Genomic DNA, 25797 nt, shown 5'->3' on the forward strand with positions numbered 1-25797 from the left:
GCAAACCCAGTTTTTCTTAAATGTTTTTTAGCACAAGCAGAATTATATGTGATATTTCTGGGCATTGCACAGACTGTGGGATAGTAACAGCTTTTGAAAATCCCTTTTCTTGAGACACAAAAAATACTGCAAAAAAAATTACATAAAGCAACCATAAATATGGAATTTATAGATCAAATATCAGAAGGTGAGCTACTGCATTCAATCACTTAACTTTGTTTACAAAGGATGCATTTACCCCCTATCTCATGAGAACCTGAAGTATAAAGAGAGTATGTGACACAGCTGATGTCACAAACATTATCAGCAAAGCAGAGTTATCCTGATCCCGGGAATGACAACAGGAGTCTTGCCACAGGGTTCAGAATTCCACCTACATGCTCAATTTCCATACTCCCTTTGTACCTAAAAGGCAGGTTGATTTTTATTATGCCATCTTCAAGCTCTACATATTTACCTGCTTCTCGCAGTGGTGTGGATTATTTAACTGTTTGTTGCTGTATTTTTGAAACAACAACTAAAACACAGACAAACAGGACACCCACATACCAATATTGGGGAAAAATGGCTCCGAACGCTGGCGAATCATGGCTTGCATCTGTCTCTGCTGCTGCTGCTCCTGTCTCTCCTGATCCAAGAGGTCCTGCAGAAGAAGTGGCTGTTCCTCTAGCAGAAGTGGCCTCTCTCTGTTTTGTTGCTGAGCTAATGGCTGAGGGAGCATCATCTGCTGGGGACCAGAGATGCCACTGGGACCAGGACGGTTTGGTACAGCCACAGTCTGATTAGATGTCTGTCCTGTCCCGAAGTTATGATTAGATGACTGACCCTGAATAAATCCTGGATTTGGTGATCCTTGAGAAAAATTATGGTTCATTCGTGGAACCATGGACAGATTTGAATTTAAAGTGTTTTCCAAGATCTGTCCAGCAGGTGTCATGAGTGTTTGTGGAATACCTGATCCATGGTTCATTTGTGTGGGTGGCAGAGATTGAGATGGAGATCCCAGAGTTCTTCCTTCAGCATTGTCTGAGCTTTCACTAGACAGCAAACTTGAGAGGACTGGGGTGGACCCAGAAATACTGCAGGAACTTACTGCTCCTTGAATAGGCAGTGGAGCAGATCCCTGAGCATCTGGACTAGGCACAGTTGCATCTTGACTAGGAACAGCAGGAGTTTTGTCAGGGAATTCTGGGTTAGCAGGTTGAGCAGGAGCCTTTTCTCCATCCTTCAGCTCCACCTCAGCAGCCTGTTGAGTACTTGTGGATTCAGTATTTCCATCACCTTTTTCATTTTCATTCTTCTTTTCCTCTTGAGTGTTTGGGGAAAGTACTTCTGCTTTAATTTCATTTTCTGTAGCTGATTTCTTTGGTGGAGACTGGGTCTCAGCAGGGGCAACAGCTGTATCACCTTGCTCTTTCTGTTTGGGTTCTTCTGCCTTGCCCTGAATATCTAGTTTGTCATCAATGGGGACATTAAGGTCTAGTTCTTCATTGAACATTCCTTTTTTATCCCCCACATCAAGATCTGGGTCTGTGTATGCAATTAAATCAAATTCCCCAGATCTCAGAAGATCATCAAGGTGAGGATCATTGGTTTCCAAATTATCCAGAGTGTCCAGTTCATCTCCTTTCCCATCCTCTGTGTCCAGGTTCAGATTTTCCAAATCCTCATCATCTAAATCCTTGACTTCAACCCCATCAAGGTCTTTCACATCCAAATCTTTTACAGCAGGATCATCAGGATCAAGCTTTTCTTCTAGACCATCACTTGGCTGGTTAGGAATCTGCAAGTTTGCAGCTTCACCACTCGGTGCAGATGTAGACAAAGACGGTCCTGGGAACGCATCGGCAACTGGCTGACCCAGAGAACGCATCACAAGGGCAGGAGGGTTCTCAGGATTGATCTGATCCTGCTGGGACTGGGACATGTGCTCCAAACTCGCCGACATCTGCAACTGGTTTGGTATTCCTTGGGAATTGTGTCTCAGCGGTTCTGCCTGCCTTGGGCCTGGGAAATCCTGCCTGGGCAGGAACCCGGGGTGCCGCTGGTGCTGAGCTGCTGCGTCCAGCACAGAGGCAGCAGCAGGATTGAAGGGCAGCCTCGGCCTCCCGTCAGGAGCTCTGTGACGCAGCTCGATGAACGCCTGACCCAGGATGTTGTGCTGCTGGACCGGAATTCCCTGCGGGGGAAAGTGCTGCGAGATCCCGGGGGCGTTATTGATCTGTGGGTTGTTCACTGCCCGGGGCATATCAATAGACAGGGATCTCCTCAGCTGTGGGGGAACTCCTGGGCGCTGCATCAGCTGCTGAGGACCAAGGAAACGTTCCTGGCCCGAGGGTGGACCATGGCCACCTCCTGGAAACCCATATCTAAAATAAAGCATGAAAGGCCACATCATCTTTTTTTCTCAGTCTCGCATGACTAAATAACTGTTCACCAAAATGCTTTACATGATACATTCATCAAGATATATAAATAAATGTTTTGACTAATTATACTTACATTTAAATGAGCTTTATGACTACAATAAAATAATTGCTTTAATTATGTTTAACAAACAACCTGTTTTCAATTTCACTAATAATAATGGATAGAAAACTCTGACAGTCAGAACTAACCTAGTAATTAAAATACATGTTAATGCAATTCAGAGTAAAAAAAAAAAACCTGTGTGTGGATTTAGAAATTACTGAAATAAATCCAGATACTGAAAAAAATAATTTCTTACAATGTATGTTGATACTGATATTCATTTTACATTGTAGCATTCGCTGTAAAAATGCCACAGACAGAAGTTGACATTTGATTACATATTCATTAGAAATTAATTTATTAATTATTAAGACATCAAAAATAAAGTCTGATCTTTTTCTTTAGAAATGCTCCAAAAGCCATGGACAACAAGCTGTTTCAGGTCACCTAAGTTTGACTAGTTCTGCAGTTTCTCCATTTATTTTTCTGAATTGCTCCCAACAAAACAGAGTAAAATACTTAGTGTAAAACACACATTCTAATGTTACAGGAAAACCCTGGACATAAGAGTTCAGGAAGGTTACCAGCTCCTGTAGATGATTTTCCATCCTGTCCAAAAAGCCCCCTTTATCTAACTACCCCTATAATACCCTGAGTTTAAGAGATCCTTACCTCAGACCATGAGGTCTCATCCCCATGGTGCTCATGTCTCCTGGGAACTGGGGCCTGCTGAACTGCCCATCCCCAGGGAATGGCCCACGCTGGTCCTTCGCATACATGGAGAACCTTGGCCCACCAGGAGGGACCACAGAGGACCGAATATTCCCAGGATAGGGAGGAGGAGGGCGGTTAAAGATTTGATTTATGTTGTCTTGCTGCCAGTGCTGAAGAGGGGCTGCATGGGGAGGAGCTGCTGCGTCCTGCAAGGCCTTTTCCTGGCGAACTGCATTCTTCTTCTGCTGCTGCTGCTGTAGAATAATCTCACGGAGCTTCTGGCGCTGTTTAAAAGAAAATAAATCATTACGCTTGACACTGCAATTGACATCTTTTGAAGCGTTACACTCTGCTAGGTTAAGCCTTTTGAAGGAAAGAAATCCTTCAGTTGTTACAGGAAAATTAATTATGAACAACCACACTCACCTCAGAAATGAGAAGGGGGGCCAAAAGGTGCACACGGTGCTGGTAACCCAACTTAATATCCAGACCTCTTGGTAAAGTGTATGGTGTGATCCCATTCTACCAATTAACATGGAAGCAACTCTCTTTCCCTTTTTCTATTCCAATAATGCAGACCCTTTCACCACAGGACAAGTGTACTCCGAGGGACAAAGGTGACTAGAGGGCCACTGAAGAAAATTCAGCTGGACATTTACGCCACAACTGCAGAATTTACTCTTAACTCTGTATGATAAATACCAGCAGTTTTCCATTAAATTCACTTCCCATCCCTCCTTCCAAACAAAAGACTGAGTAGCTTTCCACAAGCTGAATGTAATTCTATCTCTCAGCAGGAGCTGTTTGCCAGACATTCATGGACAGAAATCTGGTGTGAATGTGCCTCAACAAGAGAAGTGACCAAGGGAAGGATTCACCTCAACATGCTGGCCAACTGCAAAGTCAGACCTGTGGTCCGAGATCTTTCTCTGTACTCCCTTTTCCAGCCAGTGAACAAGTCACTGACAATCAGTTCCACACCTCATTTGTTGAAGAATAGAACAAACTGACCTTTTGAAATGTTTCTTTTCCTCAGACTGTAACTAAAAGCACTGTTACAGACAAACCATCTATGTCTTCAGTGGCTTCAAATACAGATTTTCTTTTTTTGGATCTTGTCCAAACTCCTTAAAAATTACTGACGATTCTGTATTCTGGATATTGTGGTTCTACCCAGAAGAACCAAACTAACACATTAAGTAAATTAAGATAATTTGTAACTTACACAAAGTTACATTTAATGGCAAGAAACTTCAAGTGTTAACAAGAATGGGGGAAATTCTACTTCCAGAATTTTATTATCATCAGAATTCTCACCTGTCTTAACTTCTCAGTATCTGCTTGAGACATATTCATGGTATTCTGTGTATCTGTTACTCCCGTGGTGGGTGCTGGGCCAGGAACTTGTGAAACTTTGGGAAACTGTTGTCCTTGAGAAGTCATTGGAGAATTTCCAGATGCACTGAAGGTGCCCTCAGACCCAGGCCGTGGCTGTTCGGCAGCATCATGGGCCAGCTGACCAGTTCCAAAAGATTCTGGCTGGGGCCTTGGAGTCATTGGTGGCTGATCATATGGGTCACGTGCTGGAGTAGCTGCACCATGGCTAAATGAATCTGTTATTGCAGGTCCTGCAGACCTGGGAGTTTGAGAACATGGGTCTGATGGCCTGACGAAAGTGCCCTGCAACCTGCTCTGTGGTGTCTGCAGGAAAGGATCTCTATTTGGTAGAAGTCCTGGCCTTGTCATGGCAGGTCTGTTGAAACTCTCAGGAATCCCTGGCCTTGGGGTCGCTGGCTGCTGAGAGTAAGGATCACTGAGAACTGGCCGTGGTGTTCCAGGAGGTTGGGCATAGGGATCAGAATGTCTCTGGTTTGCTGGGGACTGAGCAAACAGATCTGCTGGTTGAGCAGGTCTTGGTGTTGGTGGCTGCTGCATGTATGGATCCACTGCGGTGGGACGAGGAGTTCCTGGGGGCTGGGCGTAAGGATCAGCAACTGGCCGAGGAGTACCTGGAGGCTGGGAGTAAGGGTCCTGAGAAGCTGGCCTGGAGATGGGCCCAGACTGAGGGAAAGAATCACCCTGCTGTCGCACTATCCGCGGCGGATGGGCAAAAGGCTCCTTTATTGCAGGGTGGGGAGTGAGGGGAGGCTGGCTGTAGGGATCATTGGCCTGGTTATGAGGGAAGTTATCCACCGGCCGCGGTGTCAGAGGGGGCCTTTCGTAGGGATCAACAGCAACGCGCCGCGGCGTGGCTGGCATGGAGGAGTAAGGATCTTGTGGGGACTGAGGAGGGCGCAGAGGAGTTTTGAAAGGTCCAGGGCTGCCATCCACAGGAGCAGGAGTTGGAGTCAATGGAGGCCGTGCATAGGCATCAGCAGAGGTTACTCTCTGTCTCTGAAACGTGTCAGTCCGAGGGGCCGGCTTAGTAAATGGATCGCTGCTTCCAGCAGCTAAAGGAACCTTCCCTGCCTGCTCCATAACTATGGGTGACCGTGGCACTCCCAGCGGTTTGGAGAACTGCTCTGATGGCATGACAGGCCTGGGTGTGTCTGGTGGCTTTGCATAGGGATCGCTGCTACCTGGAGATGAAGAACATGAGTCCCTGACTGGCGAGGGCCTGCTTCCCGACGGCTCCCGAGATATGGAGGACTGTGCTGCACAGGAATCTAACGGGGCAATGGTGTTCCTTCTAACAAAGTTCTGGTTGATGGGTGCTGGTCTGGGCGTCCCCACCATTTTAGCATACGGATCCATCGGAGAAGGAGGCCTCGTGTTTGTGGAGCCTGGAGAAAACATCTGCTGTGATGATGTCTGAGGAGTCTGAGACTGAGACAGTGAATCGTGTACTGGGATTCGGGTGGGAGTGGGAGGTGGGGCTTGTGGCTTTAGGAACACATCATCTGAGGACGCCGACGTGGGTGTCGCAGGGAGCTGCTGCTGCTTTGTGAACAGATCCTTATGGAATGTCTGTTGTGCAGGAGACATACTTCCATTGCCGGTCTGCGGCGTTAAGGGGCTCTGGATCCCACTGCTGGGTGTGTCTGAGCCAGACTGGTTCAGGAGTTGCTGTGAACCAAACTGCTGCTGCTGTTGCTGCTGCTGCTGTTGCTGCTGCTCATTTTTCACCTGTTCAAGCTTCTGTGTGGCTTCTATTTTGGCCTGTTGTTTACTTTTTTGCCGCATTTGCTGTTTTAAAATTATGAGGAAAAACGTTACACTTCTAAGTTCAGGGTATACAAAAATCTTTCTAATGACTGAATCTACAATTAAAACTTTAGGACACATCCAATATCAGTCACAAGTAACTGCGCATTTTAAATGCAATGGGAGTAGAGAGTCCAGCTATCTGTGAAGTTCAATTACCTTGACATGCATCTCGCTTGCCTGGGAATAAGCATTTCCCAGGTTGCCTAAAGAGCATCACTGCTTTTCAACCTTGTACTCTGGAGACAAAGGTTATTAACATGCAGCACTGGTGTGGGCTTTGAGAGACACCCAGCCCCATGTGAGGCAGCAGTCTGCAGGACAAAGTTAATGCAATACAGGGAATGTAATAAAAACCTACTGCACCAGCCACCCATGCAGAGAAAGAACAACCTGTTTCTATAATACACAGGATTTGAGAGTCAAAATTTTAAAAAAACTTTTTTTACAAGCAGCTGATCTTCTGATAACATCTATTTTCTTTCCAAGCAGAATGGCTGACTGTATACTCCTCTACAAAAAAAGATTCAAATTGATTTTATTACAACAGATTCCAACAACGCAGTAAAAAGCAGGGAGACAATAACAAAACAGCCTAAATGCTACACACCTGTCTGAATTTCCATTCCTGCTCATGTTCCGATTCCCTCTGTTTTAATGGATCTTTAAAGAGGTCGGAGTCGATGCGTGAGCTGGGATCGATGCTATCCTGTTGCTGCTGTCTTTTCATGGAGTCATTTGACATCTGTACTTTATTGATGCGCAAGGCAGCTCTATTATCTCTGGCTTTTTGCTGGAAGAAGAGAAAAGATGCAGTTAGACTTATTTTCTTCTAAGTGTGCACACTGCATCTGTTACTCCTAAAAAAATCCATCACCAAATTATTTGTACAGCCTGTTTTAATCACACACATCCTTGTGGAAATGACATTATGCACTTCAAAAAGAATTCTGAACAGAACATACTTCACAACTCTACAGAAATTCTGTTTTTAACATACATGGAAGGAACTTAAATCTCTTACTAAAAGTAAGAGATTACTAGCAATTAGTAAATTAATGAACCTATTAGCAAAGCTTTTCTGTACAGGAGGGTGTCTGTTCCAGACCCTGTGCTGCACCAAGAAATTGTTAAACCCACTAGTTTACCTTTCAAATCACATATTGGTGTGGTCTACAACACGAAGGCTGAGCACAGCAGATGATGTTTGGATCAATAAAGGCCACTAATGTGGAGAACTTCAATGACAAGAAAAATACAGTCTAGTCCATTAAATGACCTCTGAAGATCTAAGTCAGTTAACAGTTAACAGTATAAACATAGGATATGGGGCTTATGGATCAGGAAAAAGTGTATGGAGACACAGCAATTCCTCTTCAATGAGGCATTTTACAGCCATAGTGACACTTTAAAGTATCTAATGGAAGTTTCAAAGAGCCTGTTTTACCACCAATCTAGCATGTGATTTCTTCTCTGAAGCAAACCCTCACATCCTCTTTTTCACAAATTTATTTGCAGCTGTCAAGTAGGGGTTGCCTAGAGGAAAAAGCTTTAACACTTCCCCATCCTCCCCAACAATGAAATAGTGACATGGATGAGAGCACCAATGTCACAGCAGCAGAAAAATCACTGTCATTTTTCCCTGTAAGTGATGGGACTGTGCATGCTAAGTAAAGTAAAAAGCCTACAGTGAAAATTTACTAACACTCCTCTGAATTTCATTTCAGCCTTCACTCAATCCCTCAGAGTTCAAGTCCCTCAGGAGAGGCATCACAGTGGCTTCTTGTGTGCACAATGCCAGGAACACCAGCAGGAGCTGCATGGCAGGAGCACAAGGACTGTTGTGAGAGGAATTAACCACATCTTGCTGTGTAAATACTGGTGTGCAGGAACACACACTCTCCTCCTATACATAAGGGAAGTAATTTTTGCTGCTGACTTTACCCATCACAAGGATAGGACTGCAGTTTTTAAGAACAGTGAAAAATAAAGCAATCAGTAATAGAAATAATTGTGAAGTGGTAAATGCCACCTGTATAAGTGGGTATTATCTTATAAACACTACAAAGAAGGAATCACCAAGATTGACTATAGCATGGGCAAGATGGAGGTCCAAAGGTGCTAGAATTGCAAGGCTGAATAAAAAGCAGAATAATGATGATGCCTCAGTGACACAAAGAAGAAATGAGAGAACTATTCTTTCAAATGGAAAGGGTTTCAGAAAGATCAAGAACTCTACTTCTCACAATAAGTCTGGGATATGATTTATCCTCTTAAGCCAGAGATAAGGGCACTTTTGAATTTGGACAGCAGAAGATGATGTAGTAGTGCTAAACTCTGAGTCATCAATATGCAGAGGAATGAAGTTTGCTTACTGATGGGACTATATGAAAAAAGGGTAGGTAGGGGAAAGCTAAGAGACTGAAAACTGCAAAATCCACAGAAACCTGTAAATTGAGAATAATCATCCAATTGCTGCTGTGAAGAAACAAAGATGAGAGAACGGAAGTTAAAGAAAAGTACATTTCCCAACAATTGTTGGGAAAGTCCAAAAAAATCAATAATATAGGTTCTGAGATCTGGATGCACACAGGCTTCAACAAAGCATAAGGGTCACCCCTTTGAATGGCAGAAGTTCTGCAGGAGGAAATCAATGACCATGTAACTCCAGATAGCTGCTACAAGTACCTGTGCTCACTTAACTCAGATGTGAAGAAGGTGAATGATTTTGGAGAGAAAAATGGAGTCCTTCATGCTCCCTACAAAATGGTGTTAGAAAAATGGATATCAGAAGAGTTTCCATACAAAGCAATACAGGAGAGTAAGCAGAGACAGGGAGCAGTAAAGGAAGAACACAAGGAGTAGAAGTAAATGAGGAAAGCAGAGGTGTGAGCACTGACACCTCTGGAATTGTTAGTTCAATAGCGGAAAGACTTCAGCAACTCTAAAGGGGAAAAAAAGAATAGCCCAGTGAGAGGGGATGATGAAAGGGAGAGGAATCTCATGATCCTCTCTGAAGAAACTGGTAATATTCTGTATAGAAAGAGATAGAACAAAGATGATTTGAGGTATGAATCAAATACAACTGAGAGGCAGTGGGAGCCACAAATGTTCTCATCTCATCTGATGTCTTTAGATTGCACAGTACTAACAGAGTTTATTCCAAGACTGAAAAACAAAGAATACAGGTAGAACTATTCAGATGCAGGAGTTAAATTCAAAAGGTTTTCTTGTAGTAAGGGAACTTTCACTAAACCTAGAACTTGAGTTAAGAACAAAACAAAACCAAACAAAAAGCCACAACCTTATAAATGAAATATAGGTTTGCTAGAAGCATGCAAATACAGATGGGAATTGTTCTTACCACATAGGGAGCCCTCTCTTGAGAGCTTGCTTTCCTCCACAGTTTAGCAATTTGCTTCACTCTTGTAGCCCAGTCTGCAACCAAAAAATGCATCAATACACAAGGCTATGATAAGTCTATTTGAGATGCTTTCAAATCAAGATGCACCAACTGCTACAAAATATTCAAATTGATTCAGTAAATCACTCACCTGGGAATTCTTCCTTCAGGTTAGGGAAGTTGATATTTGTGTAGAGAACAGGTGCTACAGTTGCCATTTCACCCAGAGCTTCTTCCTTCTCCCACTTCAGGGTGCTTCTCTGAGCATTGGACATGGTATCCCCTTCACCTTCCAGAGGTGGAGCAGCTGGTGCCCATGAGCTGTTGGGATCACTCACCATTGGATTGAACGCTGGATTCTTATCCCTGACAGAAGAGAAAAGGGGTTTGTTTTACAGATTTACAGAACAACAAAACAGACCAATTCAACTAGCAAAGTACTCATTCTGTTCGCTAGTTCAGCAGTAAACACACTGCAAGAATACAAAATGTTTTGCAGTGGCTGTCAAGAACTAATAATATCAAATTATTAATAACCAACAGCACCCTCCAGGTGGTTTTCTTTACTCTTTTTTATTTAATGCTAAATAAATATCTTTTTTTCCCCATCTGAACTTACCTGGCATCAGTGTATGGCTGCTGTGTAATGGGAGAGAAGGTGCCCAGCCCACCTCCAGCAGCCAGACCTGTGTGAGGGAGATGAGGGTTGGGGCCAATCAGACCATTCATGAGGGGCACTCTTGGAAATGCATTCTCTCCTGGAAAAAGAAGTTTAAGTCACTCATTTAAGTTTTCGAGGGTAACTGCTACTAAGGCAGAGGTGCAACCTTTCACTGAGAAAACAATGTCTCCTCTAGTGAAAAACTAATTGCTTTAAAATTTTACAGTGCTGATCTTACTGTTTTGGGAAAGATTTTAAAGCATTTTTAAATCCTTCCCTATAAGTGTAAAGGATTCTTTTCTGCTCTATCACATCCCTACACAGATTTTTTTTTTTGTCTAAAATCTAATTTTTATTCAAAAATGTATTCCCAAAACTTTAACAGTAGCCCATGCATTGTACTGCACCTTATATTGAGGTAATAAACCTAAAAGCTAATGGTCTTCATGTTTTTTAGACCCAGATCCAAGCAACAAGCCATGGAAAATGTGGTTTTCAGTCCTTGTGGGATGATCACTAGCCACCTAAATTAAACATCTCTTCTGAGACTCCTGAGCATTGTACCAAAGTAAGCCTCATTATCCACTAGCTTCCTAATTTGTAACCAATGAAACAGATAACTCTACTCAAATGAGCATTAACATTTTCTAATTAAATGTCCAGTCTAGCTGTATGAAGGCAGAAAATGTTATTTATTTGATTACAGTATTACAAATGTGGCACAGGCAGATTCATTCCAGCAGATGGTATTTGCAGATGTTACTACACAGAATTAACTCTGGCCTTTGGATCCCATCACTTAAGTGAGATTATAACTGTTGCCCCAGTATTTCCTTAAAAGCACAGAAGTAGCTCAGGAATCAGACACATCTGCAGGATGACACTGTATCATTCTCCCAGTTCGGGAGACTGTTTCTGATCTAAAGGTTATGTATGCTATACAGCAACTACAATTGTAACACAAGATTTAAGAGGATGTTACTGTGCTAGTAAACACAGTAACTACCTGTGAAGACCTGCAAACAAACAGGATGGAGAGTCAGGCCTCTGGTTTGCACTGGCTACTCGCTTGTCTTTATGAGAAGAGCAATCATTTTATTTGAAATTGCTGAACCTTGATGCAAGCTGCCCTATTACTGAAGCATTTATCTCACAGAAACGTGCGGATCCTTCCACTGGAGCAGAACCAAACTGTAAATCTAAAACTTTGTTATCAAGGCAGTTCCCACAGGGAGGAGCTGAAAATCTTACAGAGCTCAAATGCTGGAGCTATCCCCAAATACTCAAGTAACTGGGAAACAGACAATGATATCTGTATTATCTTCTGTTTTAAATCAACTCATTATGCACTTAAAACATGTTCCCTTCGAAGAAGGTTTTGAAGTATTTAGTTTTTATGAAAACTGATCCAACTAGGAAACAGATCACTTTTCTTCTTACCCTTAATTCACTGATCAAATCAATTTGCGTAGTCCTTCTTGTAGTACCAGTATAAAAAAGTGGACACTCTTTACATGAGCTCATGGAAAACCACTAGAGGTGTTTGGTGAGAAAATGAGCACGTTCAATCATATTCACACATACTGCTTAAAATACCAGCTCTACTGATACTAACACTAAAACCAGTTTCTTGCCTTCAATACAAGAGCAAGATGCTGTATCAACTCATGGTAATTTTGCTAGTAATGAAGAAAAATAAAGTATAATTTCCAAAATAAATTTAAAATTTGTTTAGCCTATTAGCTAACTAATACATTAAACTGCATTCTCACAGAAATTAAGACAGTAAATGAGCGTTACAGAGACTCTTGCCTTACCCTTGAGGAGGTACTCAAAAGTAATTAAAGAGTGAAGTCAGAAGAGAACACATGCTTTATCACAGACTACTTTCCAAACCATTTAAGTGTCAGCTAAAATAAAAGCACCGATGTGTCAGAAAAATCTCAAGTAACTGTCCTTCTGTATTAGCAATATTTACATGGATGTTAATCACGTACTCCCTTCAGAACAGGTTAGGAATAATATTGCACAAATTAACAATGGTGGATTCCACAATTTTGCATAAGGTGTGTCCTACTTCCACATCAGCATTTAAAAGGTGCACAACTCTCCTGGCCAGGCTGCTGCTCACAAAAGCACCAGAGGAACATACCTTGGCTGTGCAAAGACATGAGCTGTGGTGGGGGAGGAGGCTGTGGCAGAGGAGCTGGCTGTGTGGCTGCTGGGCTCAACACAGCTGTGAACAAATCTTCAACATCCTTCCCTCCCAGCTCTGCAAAAAAAACACTCTGCATGAGTTGCTGGCATTGCTTGTGAACTGTGTTCCATAAAAGACAAGGAGGCTCAGAACACGTACCTGGGATTTTGTACAGTTTGCCAAGAATAGCACCTGGACAAAGTAAAGGCAACACAGGGTAAGTAATCATCAGAGAAAGCAATAAAAGTAATTGTGCAAGCAAGTCTAAATAGGGCTGTTAAAATACAGAGATGTGTCATTTGGGGGAAAGGAAAAAGAAAAGATGATTTTTACATAAGTTCTGTAGAAGACCAAGATTAAGGACGTGAATATTACCATCTGTGACCATTTTGTCTAGTTCTGGACTGAGGATTCCATCTAACTGCTCTTCACTCAGTGGCCGTGAGCTCTGGTTGGCATTTGGCTGAGGCAGAGAAGAAGGGTCATCAGAGATGGGGCCAATATCCAATCCAGCTAGAGGAAGAAATAATATCAAATTAGACATGAATAGCAAAATTTATTAGTACTGAATAAAGAGCATAAACCCTGTTTCCTTCCCCTAGAATTCAGCTGTCAATTAAACCAGGACTTTCTAATATTTGAAAGGTAAGACAAAATGAAACTTTGATTAGAAAAGGTTAAAAAACCTTCCCACTCTTTCCCTCCAGTTTACTGTATTGTTTGAGGAATATTAATTGAATATAATGCAACTGGAAGAATGGGAAGCAAGACTGAGTTTAGGTTCAGCATAGTTTTGAATGTATAGGTTTCAGTATATAGTTCCATTTAGACTATTTTTCACATTTTTAAAAGAATCATACCAATAGTAAATATGGTTCATCCTCATGTACCTGAATGTTTATTTCAAATGTTCTTGACTTCAAATATTACATAAAATATTTACTGAAATGTTGTTGAAGTACAGCCAATACAAAACAAGTTAGTTTCTCTTTCAAAACAAATCCTGACTATTATGGGTTACGTCATAATGATTTGTTGGCACTAAGAAATCATAACTCACTACATAAATTTTCTAGTATCCCTTACAAGTCAATAAATCTCTCTTGTGAGAAAAATCTGGTAAAAAAGAACTATGTCTTTTACTGTTTAAAATATATTTGTGTAATAATTACCAAATAACTCAAAATTTAACATAATGAAACATGCCATTCTACTTATTATTTACATAATTCTACTTATTTTTTACATAAAGTGATGAACCATTATCTAGTGAAAACAAAAGGATACTGACTGCTTTAATCATGCTTTACTATACCCACATAGATAAAAACGCTTTTCATTTACAAAATATATCACTATGATAAAAACTACACACTACTACAGGAAGTAATATTTACAGTGGCAGCAAGAAAATGCATGGGTTTGTATCATGAAACACAAAAAATTAAGGAAGGTTTTCAGAAGCTGTAAGCAAAACTTGATGCAGGACTCTTAAAGGCAGAGTGCAGAGTTTAGAGGTCGTGTTAGACTCAAACACCAGAGTGGAAAATGAAAACACGAATTAGTGACACAGTAAAGGAGAAGTAATTTCTACACATGCAGTTCTTTCACCTACAACCACTAGGAAAAGAGGGCTACTGCTAACCATGGATCATCCATTGTTTAGATTCTTACCAAATGGGGAGGGTGAGTTCTCAACCTGGAAAGTGCATAAATCAAGACCTACAGGACCCAAACCAGATAAAATGGATGATTACAACACGAAAACAAAAAAAAGTAAAGAAAAAGCTGCATGCTGAAAAAAGCTACGCAGGTATGAGAGACAACAGCAGCTACGATTTATCCTCTCTTAAGCAGCAAAGCAAAGAGCCAAGTAAAAACAAAATGTTGACAAGTTTGGGCATTTTTTTGGTAGAATAAACCAAAATCATTCCAAACCAAGGTATACTTAAGATATGAAAGTTGTATGAAATGACCTAGAGCATAACCTATAGATACACTACAACAAATACATCTGTAATAAAGAGGAAAAAAATCGAAACAATGACTAGAGAGACCCTACAGACATACATACCTGAATGATCTCCAGACTTTACCAAATCATCAGAAAGTATTCCAAGAATATCATCATCAGTATTTAAGACCTCAGAAAGATCAGCTAAAGGATCGTCAGCGCTGCCTGTAGAAGATGCAAAGAACAAAATCAACATTTCTACATCTCTGGTGATGTTCTTGAGCTGCAAACCCAAACACAGATGTACCAAGCTCTGAGGGTCTTCTATGCTGTGTTGAATCTGCAAGTGTCCCTGGGGTCAGAGACTGTGCTGAGCTGCAGCCCCTCCCTGCCAGGACTGAGCCACCTGCATGTTCTTGCTTTGTTTAGTCTTTTTAGAAGTGATAATGTGAACACATCATGTTAAACAAACACTGGATGATTTCAGGGAAAAAATAATCCCAAAATCTACTCTGAACTTGCAACCTCTAAGCCAGAAAGGACCATGAATGGATAAATCAACACACAGATTTTATTTAGGACAGCTCACAGTAGACCTATGAAGAGCATTTTTTTTAAAAAAGGTAATCAGTTACTTCTTTTACCATCACTCTCTTAATACAGAAGCAACTAATTACTACACCCTGATAGGAAAGTGAAACCTGAGAGTATGAAGGAATAGTAAATAAATAAAAATTGAAGCTGATACTTTTAAGATCAGAAGAAAACTTGAAGGAGCAAGAATGGCCAGAGGTAGAAATGTCATGTTTGTTTGTCATCTAGGAAAAACTGACCTGGTCTAGCAATTAATTCTTTAATATTAAATAATAAATTCTGGATACTATCATCTTCCTGACCTCCAATTCATTAGAGAGTAATTACTCCAAATGGCCCATCTGGTTTTATTAACTACTTGCTTTGGATTGTTACAGATGTGCAACATTTGCAAAAAATGTTTGACAAACAAAAGTTGAGAAAAATATTTTTCAGTAAAACTGCAGACCATCATGATTACATGAACAATCACTGCCAGACCAATAAAACATGATGAGATGGCAAATATAAATTAAACAGAAAAAAGGGATTAATACTAATCATAAAATATAGTGTGGACAACAAATATATGGCCAGGCTGAAGAGGGACCAGAAAGCCAAAAAACACACACATTTCACACAAATACTGATGTATTTCCCATTGTTACAATCCAACTGTCCCAGAAAGTATACAGCTTAATTCAGAGCCTGGTGCCAAGGATTTACCTCTATCATGAGGTTACTTTCCAAACTGCTAAATTTAACAATGAATTACAAGTGCCTTCTGATTTTCAGACACAACCTTTTTCCCTTCTTCCATTACCAAGTCAAAACAAAAACTGGTTTTCTTCACTTTACTATTTTTATTCATTTTTATCCTTTGTAATGCAGACAAGATGAAACCATCCTAATGAAATCAGTTTTTATATCTGCCACTCCACAAGGTGGATTAATAAGCCAGTGCAGACCAGTCCATTTAAATGTACAAAATACAGCTCCTACTGATACCAGCAAAACTATCTAAAAGTGCCCTCAAAACTACACCACTTGGCAGGTGTAGTTATTTGTGTACCTGATAAAAGGTAGTGAAGAGCCTAGTTATTGGGGTTTGCTGGGTGTTTTTTTGGGTTTTTTTAAAAAGTTTGTTTGGGTTTTTTCAGATACTTCTTTTCCTTCTGGCAATTTGGTCTCATTATGCAAGTAACTATAACACCAGGCACCACAAGGTGATGTAATGACTTCAGCTGGCTGAAGGATTGATTTTAGCCCTTCTTTAACTTTCCTCAATTCCTGCTTGGAGACAGCTAAATATCAGGGAGAAAAAAACCACGGAGGAAGCACTGGGACTGTATTGGCAGCCTTTAATTCTTCTATACTATTTTACTTTACAGTGCTTTTCTCCACTGCCTTAGTGCTAGGGAACAATCCCTAACAATTCAGCTTCTAATCTAAATATAAATACATTGTTTAAGTAGCTGGGAAGAGCTCAGGTGAAAAAAATGATCTAATATTTAAAGATAAGAAGTTTACCACCTGTAGCTAAAAACTGGCCATGAATATGGGTCTCTTAACTATGAAGAAAATCAGATTCCACATTGGCCTTCAGATGAAATAAGCTGGAAAAACTATCCTGCTTCCAAAACAAAGTTTGTTAAGTCTATAAAAAGACCTGAGTGTTGGTGAGAGCAGAGGGATAGAGTCTATAATCCATAAAACTCACACAAGTCATCTAATCTAAAGCATGTTTTTACTTTTCTTCTTCTATTTTTTCCTTGTTTTAATTCCGTGTGTGTTAAATATTATCTTGGAAACAACGAAATCACTTGAGTCAGCTGCTTCAGAACACAATCAATAGCTGGTTGACATCTGCTGCCAAACAAATAGCTCAATACTGCTCATTAATTTGACTCTTTCAGAATGGAGATGAAAGCCAAGACAAAGCAAAAAGGAAAATAATTTTCTTGTAATGCTGGATCTCTAAGAGAGCACAGTTTTAATGCTATCTTGTGATCCTGATCCCTCAAATGCAGTTATTTATTTATGAAATTCTAAAATCATAAAAATGCCTCTCCCAAGGCTGCAGCCATCCCAAGATGCTTAATCACACAGTAACATTTCTAGTTATAAAATGTCCCTGCAGTACCTGAATCAGTTGCAGATACTCAGACAACTTCTCTCCTTTTGTCTAGGAACAATTTCTTTAGCATTCTCTGGAGACCTCACTTGAGTAGATGACTTTTTCAGCACTTACAGAAAAAAATACACTGAATTTAAGCTATTTCAAACTAAAGGAAAGGTCACATTGCCTGAGCCTTCACAGAACACACCTCATCAAGTGGCTTCTTTTTCATCAGGGACACACAGGTCAGGAAACTCAAGAGGCAGACAGTCCTCAGAATACAACAGATCTGAATCAACACCTTCAACTTCACCCATGAACAGACAGCAAGACCTGTGAGCAAACCTCTGCACTCAGCTCCAGCACTTGGAAGTGATTTCAAGGGTTGGTGCCATGCAGAACAGAGTGCACAGAGTGCCACGTGTTAGAAAAACACAGGAAAGGTGAGTTTTCTAATGTAAAATAAAACCAGCAACCTGTGCTAGACAAAAAGCAGGGCTGGGAGCCTAAAGGTCAGTTGAGTCACAGTTTCTAGAAATTAACACTAAACAAAGGACTCCCAAACCCCTCTTCTGGTCCAGCTCTGCCAATCTCCATCACTACTGCAATCCTGGCTGGTGGAAGGTTCAGCCACCCTTAACCAAAGAGTGAGAACAAATAAATGACAGAACGTGTCCCTGAAATGCCCTGTCAGTTCAGGAGCAGCTGGAACACATCGCTGCCCTCCCCAGCAGTGCTGGGCACCTGCTGGAAAGCAGAGCAGGGTCACTTCTTCAGATGCTTGAGAGGTCTCTGGAAGATCAACAAACATATCTAAGCCTTAATCCTGGGATTACACAAATGGAATTTCCAAGAGAAGAACATTTTCCTTGTGGAAAAGACCTGTGCAATTAAGGAAGGACTCTGACAGGAGTCAGCAATCCGTGTGGGAAGTGGCACTGTAGGAAAACAGCACAGCTGGTGACAACACAGTCCTGCAGCCCCCAGTGGAGGGAACAAACAGTTCATGTTGCTCCTGCTCCACAGCCAGCTCTGTAGGGAAATGGAAATGATGAAAGCATCACAGGTGCCTTGGGACACTGTTCTCATCTGCAGCTCCAGCCAGAAGGGAGCTCAGCAATTAGCCAGTGAACCAGGGCCTCTCACACAGAGGATGCTATTGTGGAAATAACTGTGTCCCACAAAGTCACAGGCAAACTGGAACTGGTCAATACTGGCAGATGACTTCACCCACTGGTGCCCCAACTACACCAAACAGTTCCATCTGGACCCAATTTTGGGATGGAAATCTGAACATTTGCAAGAGAACTGTGAAAGACAATTGAGTTGAGAACATTCCTATGGCCAGAAAACACTGTCCTTTGAGTGTCTCACATGTCAAATTGGAAAGACAGTAGGCTATCCACTAAAGCCATTGCTAGTGATTTATTTATTAATAGACATCTCTTTATTATTTATTTCTCTATATAAAGTTTTACAACTGTTTTTTTATGGAGAACTTTCAGACTTGGGAAAAACAGAACATTAAATTAACATTAACTTCATGATTTTCTAAAACCCTGTACTACCATAACACATGAACACATTAGTGACTTCAAGCCTGCAATTGGATAGGCCAGCAAAGACCTCTGAAGTTGAATTTCTCTGGCTTCAAAAGAAAGCCAGGGTGGAAAAAAAGTCATAGTGAGCTTATCTTGTAGTGCTGGAACTAAGGAAATACAGACCATGCAACACTTCATTTCCAGCAGCTTCGCCTTCAGAAGTTACTTTTTGCATTCTCTATTATTCACAACTTAACTGTAGAAGAATCAATGTTTAAATATAATACAGCCTTTTGCTTTTTCATTTAGCAGATTTTCACTGAGTAACAATCACAAACAGGTGACCTTTCTTCAAATGAATCTCTGGACAGTGGAAAATGTGACAATGTGTGTGCAAAGAGTTTTAGATGGAAAAACTTTGGGGATCAGCTGAAACACAAGCCACAAATTAATTAATATACAAAAGAAATAGCAGTTTTTAAAAATAAAGACACCTCTGGAAAACAGCATATACTACAAGACAGAGAAAAAATAATTTGAAGACAGTAAGGTTTTAATTGCTCTTTTGTATGAGGCTGCTCTTTCAGCAGCACTTTACAACCCTCTGGCTATTTGCAAAACTCTCAGCAGAACCTTCAGTAAGGTTTTGCTACAGCAGAAGCAAAAGATTGCCTAGGGGCTACAAACTGTAGCTGGAAAGGGCACTCATGTTCAGAAAGGACATGGTGAAACAAAATTCTGAGGAGACTGGCAACCCAAAATAACCTAAAACACTAAAGGAAAGAATATCTGGATGATATTCATCCAACTAGTATTCACTAGACTACTAAAAATATCATTTAATGAGAGTATCTGTGTTTTCTTCTAAAATGAACTGTATGCTTTTTCTTACACAGAGCGAATTTTCATGGATTTTATAGCCATGGATATTACAGTCAAGATGTTGCAGATTTGCATTATGCACCAATTGCTGTGTCATCCACTGCTCTTTCTGAAACAGCTAAAGCCCTTGAGAAGAGTATCACTAAATATCAGTGTTAGTTAACCTCACAAGCACAGTTCATATATAGAATGCTGAAAAATAAACCCTGGGAAAGAAATTGGAAGAGAGAGTGGAAAAGCCAAGCCACCACAATAAACTCAAACTACTGAATTATCACTAAGTTTAGATTTGTATACCTGGAGGTCCCAGTTTTGCCTGAGCTGGAGTGGAGGTGGAGCTGAGAAGGGGGTCAGATGAAGGATCCAGGAAATTGGTGGCCAAGTTTGTTTTACATGAAAGTGGAAGTGACTCTTCAGGTAAATTGTCCAGGCTCATCTTGTTCTGTCTACTGGTATCCAGTAGGTCTTTCCCAAAGAAAGCTTCCTGCAAAGAAGACAAAATGATTTAAGGTAGGAAGAACACTGTATTGACTGAAAAATTTGAGTAAATGACAAAGCCACAATTAAAAGCCAAGGACTAATAAGAATATAAAAACACAGTCTCAGTCTCATAAACATGTATGAGACTGAGACTGTATGGCAATTCCAGTATGGCAATTTTCTCTTCCAGGCTATAAGGACTGGCTATAGTAGCTACAACTTACATTAGGAAGCTACATTACCAAAGTTTTAGGATTAAATTCATGTCTTAGGTTATACAGAAAAACTTTAGCCCTCTTAAACATATGTGGCACTGACAGTGTACCAATACAGTGTTATTATCTATCACAATTTGTTTATTATTTAAAATATTTCTCGTAGCACAAAAAGGACAGCTGAAGAAGGGGAACATTACTGGGAAACTTGGTCTAGAACTCTGGTTCAGTTTTGAGAATGACCATACATTGCATTTCACAAAATCATCCTCATGTCTAAGTGCAATAACAAAATACCTGAAGATGTTTAACTTACATTACAAAAGTGGCTTTTAAAATATTATGTAAGAGCTATCACTCAAGCTAAGCCTGAATACTCAGTAATTTGTCAACAACCCATCAAACTTTCAAATCAACCTTTATTCATTATGTAACTACCTTTCTGTTTCCATGTTGTCTTTAAAATCTTGATTTAGGATACAGTTCTAAAAATAAATCTGAAAGTATATTTTTTTAGTAGCAATTATTGTAATACTAACAAAGAATCTAAGAAACATTCTAAAACATGTATTAAAAATATTTTTCCTTATTAATCCGAAGGAAATGTTTAAGTATTTTCTTTCCAAGTCACTTCCCCACTTAAGAAATACTATTTTTTAAAGAGAAAATCTTCTGCCTCTCTGTTAATTCTTTGCTTTCAATCCCAATACAGTTCATGCCATGACGTTTGGCAAACATCTACAAAACAATGAAAGTTGCAACTTTAGAAAGTCCCCTTCACCATGAAGAAGGTGGCTGAGAAGAACAACAAGCCAAATAAGTGAGATACATATATATAAATATATAAATATAAATATATATATATATATATATATATATATATAAACCAGCCAGTTTATAACCTGATTAATGGAAGGGAAGTTGCTCAATCACCATTAATATCCTGGTTATTACCCACAACTGCTGCCTCTTACCTGCTAGGGACACCATGAAATTAATGGGAGGGAAGAAGATTGGAAAGAAGATGCAGCGCATATAAATCCATAAAACTGTAGGAAACAAGTTTCCCTTATCAAATCATGTTCTATACTCCTCAAAAAGCAAAATGAGAAGCTAAGGAAGCGGCCTGACCAGGCTAAGACATCCTAGAGGCTGAATGTGGAAACATCACGTGTCAGTTCAGAGAGCAAAGGAATGATTTTTCCACCCCATCTCATCTCTCAGAACAAGGAGAGATCCAAATACATTGAGAAGGATTCTCCAGAATCCTGGAGATTTAATATAATCTACAGTTTTCTGTACAAGCTCATGAACATTCTCTACAGAAAACCCCTTTCATTTAAATCATCAATTTGGCATCAGGAAGGAAACATTAATGGTTTAAAAGAACTATGAAGCAGCACATGAAGATTAGGCTTTTAAATGGATTTACAGCATGAGGAGCAGATCACCAGCTTTACCTGTAAGTAGGCAGGAAAGGTTTCTTCAAGTTTATTTTTCTTTTTCCTGTAACGCTTTTTTATTTTCTCAGTACTCTCAGAAGCTGGGGCAGACTCCTCAACTGGAGTGTCTGGCAGCTGCTCTGTCCAACCTACAAAGGAACATCCGGGCACAAATAAATAAAACACTCAGTATTTACCTCTAAATAAATAATAAAACACTCAGTATTTAGCTCTAAAGGTACAGTGGCAGCACATCTGGCAACCTCTGGGTGCCTGGGTTACTGCACATCACCCCAGATACATTCCAAAGGTGGCTTTTATCCAGATGTGAACTGCCCTGACCACCCAGGCTCTGGCAGCAGGAAATGCCAGATGTGACACCAGCCACATCACTGTTCTACTTCCCAGGTACACACAGACCTTTAACTTCTGTATCCCCAGGCAACCTAAGAATTCACTAATTTGATGCAAATTATAGGTGCCATTCAAGCAGATATTTGAAAAGACAATTCCACTGCAGAAGTATCTCCAGAGTGATACTGGAGACTTAATACCCTACTTTTTCTCAAATTAGAATTAAAAAACTTATTTTTTTTAAATTTGAGAAAGAACTATCATATAAATAATGAACAACCTAGAAAAATAAATCTATAAAGGAGCCCTTCAAGAGAAATTACACATTTATTCAGCTGTCATATTTCAAAGTGGCACTGCTTTTTCTAATAAACACAAAAGCACACAGTGCTCATCAATCATTCAGTATTTTATTACAGCAGAGCAAGAAAAACACTGCAGGTAATGCAGAACTTTTCAAGCCCTGCTTCTTCTGTCTTGCCAAAGCAAATTACATGGAGTTAAGGACTCTGGCAAGTTATTTAAGAAACCATATTATCATGGTAATAAAATCAGCTCTGCTTTGTACTGCAGTGATCTCCTGTAGCTTATCCAGAGGACCATGAGTGGAATGAGGTTCACCAACACTGTGACCTCTGCACTGCCTGAGAGGGAGATATTACAGAGAAAAGGAGTGGATATGACAAGGGGGCAAAAAATCCTGGTAAGGCTGATGAGTATTGGCCATTGAGAAGCAGGCTCTTGGCAAGCTATGATCTGTATTTTTCTCAACTAGCAATTGTGCCTGAGGAGACAAAAAGAAGCTCCAACTTTCAATTGAGAAGTACTTGTTGAAGAATACTCCTTTTTAACAATATGCATTGTAGTGTTACCCAGAATGAGAATTAGCTTTTTAGCCAATTAAAAAAAAAATTTTACTTGAGGGAGCAAACCTCTATGGAAATAAAAATCTAACACAAGATTTACAACACAACCTGAAGTAAAGCATTATGATACACTAATATATTATTTACAAAGCAGAAACACAGCTGTAGCACTAATATTAAAGAGAAAGCAAACACTATACCAAGATTGGGAACTTTTTCCTAAGATTTTGGAACTGAACTAAACATATTCCACATCTCCCCTGAATTGTACCTCAACATTCTCTAGATTAGTGTGAGCAACTCCAGATAGATGGAATAATTTAGTCTAATCACACACAACAAGAAAGATAAAAAGGCCCATGAATAATCTGACTTCTTGTCAGATGTCCAGTCTACTGAGAACTGCAGTGTCAGAAGCAAGAAAATGGCTCTGCCATGGGAAAAGACACCCAACAAAGTCAAGGATTCCCCAGCCCTGGAAAAGGCAACACTGATGGGGAAATATGATAAACAAATATAAAGTATTCCTGTATTAAAAATTACTATGAATGATTTTTTAAAAATAATCTGACGTAACACTAAACACAAGGCCAGCTTATGAAACTCTCAGATATCCAATATCTGGTTAAAAAAAAAAAAGGAATTATTTCTTCATGCAACAATAACATATCACTAAACTCTCTAATGAAGGATTGTCCAGAGCATAAACAGCTATATAAAAATTAATTAGACACACTCATGGAATATGGAACACTGCTGAATATTAAAACTCATGGTCCAAAAGACACCCCTGGACCAGAGCTACATCTGGAGAAAGGTGTATCAGAAAGAGGATTGCTCTAAATCCAACTTAGTAATAATAACAATTCATTTTATATCCTGTAACAGCCTGCAATTCATTGTTTCAGTTTCTTTGTACGTCATGGGCTCTGCTGAAATTTATCTATGCAGGAATGGGTATTTTAAGTTTAATTAATAAAGCCATCATGACAAACACACATGTTGGTGAGTTGTACTGCTTTTACTGCATTAAGCATGAACAAGTATTAACCACCAAATTCCTGCACTTACCTTCATCTCTGCCAGGCAACTGTTCAGAAACAGACCCAGAAGAATCCTTCCTGGAGAGAGATCTTTTTGTCTTCCCCTGCCCCGTACGACTTCTCTGACGTACCATAAATCCACCAATACCTGAACAAGGAAGAAAAAAGTCAATGTATTGAATAGAAACTGTGTTTCATAGTATGAAAGAGAGCCAAAATTACTCTGCAGGTCAAGGAGACTGCTGCATCAAGATGTCTAAGGATGAATTTGTGCTACTTGAAGAGTTTTCATCTGGAGTTTTATGGAACATTTCTGAATTTTTATGTCTCAGTGGGTATACATGTAATGAAATATGATTAGAATTTCAGGACTGTAGAACATCCACAAGAAGTTCAAATCACCAAACCTGGCAACTTTCAGATGTTGGTCTTCCCCTCCCTTGGGGCAAACTGATGAGTTGCTGGAATTAGCTGTCAATCTACCAAATGAAACCTATTACAGAACCTCAAAGGACCACTAAAAATCCACTGCAAATTGCTCTAGAGAGCCCACCACTCCAAATGATGCTACTAGAGAAGGATGTATCCCAAATAAAAAGATAATTAATCAACATCATAGTGCCTGGAAACTCCTGAATCCTTCACTAGAGACTGCAGAGTTCCTGATCCTCTGCAGTTGGTGTGTATGTATCTAAATGTATCAGACACAGATCTGTGTCATTTTCCAAAGGAATTGTTGGCTGCAGAAAACTAATGGATGACTAATGGATGTATTCTAAGTGGATATAGCTCAACTGTTTGTGCACCCAAGACATATAGTTAATTAATTCAGTCACGATAATTAAGAGTCAACTGCACAAAGAAATTAAATAAATTAATTCATCCAATAACTGAATTCATTAAAATTCACCTGTCAGAAGTAACCTGCAAATAGCGGGTAAACTACTCCTCTAAAATATTTCAGAAAACAAGTTAAATAACTGCAAAAAATTCTCTGAAGTTCACATATATATGTGTTCATATATGTATACATACACACATAAAAACTCTCCTCCAATTGTAGAAAGACAGCACAATTTCCTATCAAGTTAAGAATCAATACAAGGCACAGATCTCTTATACACATCTAGACACACATAAAAACTCTCCTCCAATTGTAGAAAGACAGCACAATTTCCTATCAAGTTAAGAATCAATACAAGGCACAGATCTGAACAACCACAAGTAATTGACAAGCACACTAAGAACAAGTGCACTGCTGAGCACCAACCTTTGGAAATGTGTTTTGGCAAGAAGAAAAAAAGGAAACTTTAAATAGAATCGGGATAAAAATCTACAGTCAACAATAAGCAGTAGAATACTTCAGAATTTCATAGTGTTTTCTAATTTTTTTTGTAATTATACAGAAAAGAAAATGAACAATGGACACATAATGATATAAGTTACTTTATCCTACCAGGTCTGTAAGGTTTTCGCTTCCTTTTTTTAATCCCATCAGCTCCTTCAGCCACTTTGGTATCATCATCCACAGCTTCTCGTTCTGGGCTGGAATCTGATTTTCCATCACAATCCATAAGGTCGCCTTCTGCAAAAAAGAGGCAATGGTAACTTTAAGAAAAGGGACAGAGAATTATTTTTTCCCACAATTTCCACATCTGTTTATGAGAAATTGGGTGA

General features: G+C 39.9%; 1 protein-coding gene across 10 annotated transcripts in view; it reads right to left on the bottom strand.

Moving 5' to 3' along the window:
* The window catches only part of KMT2C (lysine methyltransferase 2C), a 190661-nt gene that overhangs the window by 25784 nt on the left and 139080 nt on the right, over window positions 1-25797 (bottom strand). For 9 of the 10 annotated variants that reach the window (XR_004500383.1, XM_015653364.2, XM_015653412.2 and 6 more), the window contains 16 exons: window positions 25577-25705; window positions 24149-24268; window positions 21876-22006; window positions 20018-20204; window positions 14726-14830; window positions 14326-14373; window positions 13027-13164; window positions 12811-12843; window positions 12607-12726; window positions 10413-10551; window positions 9945-10159; window positions 9755-9828; window positions 7001-7183; window positions 4504-6372; window positions 3145-3470; window positions 550-2369 (listed from right to left, as the gene is read on the bottom strand). Coding sequence is in view for 9 of the 10 variants with exons in the window: in XM_015653364.2 (XP_015508850.1) it covers window positions 550-2369; window positions 3145-3470; window positions 4504-6372; window positions 7001-7183; window positions 9755-9828; window positions 9945-10159; window positions 10413-10551; window positions 12607-12726; window positions 12811-12843; window positions 13027-13164; window positions 14326-14373; window positions 14726-14830; window positions 20018-20204; window positions 21876-22006; window positions 24149-24268; window positions 25577-25705 (5637 nt within the window). In the remaining variant the exon portion in view is untranslated. The remainder of the gene's footprint in view (window positions 1-549; window positions 2370-3144; window positions 3471-4503; window positions 6373-7000; window positions 7184-9754; window positions 9829-9944; window positions 10160-10412; window positions 10552-12606; window positions 12727-12810; window positions 12844-13026; window positions 13165-14325; window positions 14374-14725; window positions 14831-20017; window positions 20205-21875; window positions 22007-24148; window positions 24269-25576; window positions 25706-25797) is intronic. The other variant, XM_015653395.2, reaches the window with a different exon arrangement.

The sequence above is a fragment of the Parus major genome, chromosome 2 (genome assembly GCF_001522545.3).
Source record: "Parus major isolate Abel chromosome 2, Parus_major1.1, whole genome shotgun sequence".
NCBI classification, from domain to species: domain Eukaryota; kingdom Metazoa; phylum Chordata; class Aves; order Passeriformes; family Paridae; genus Parus; species Parus major.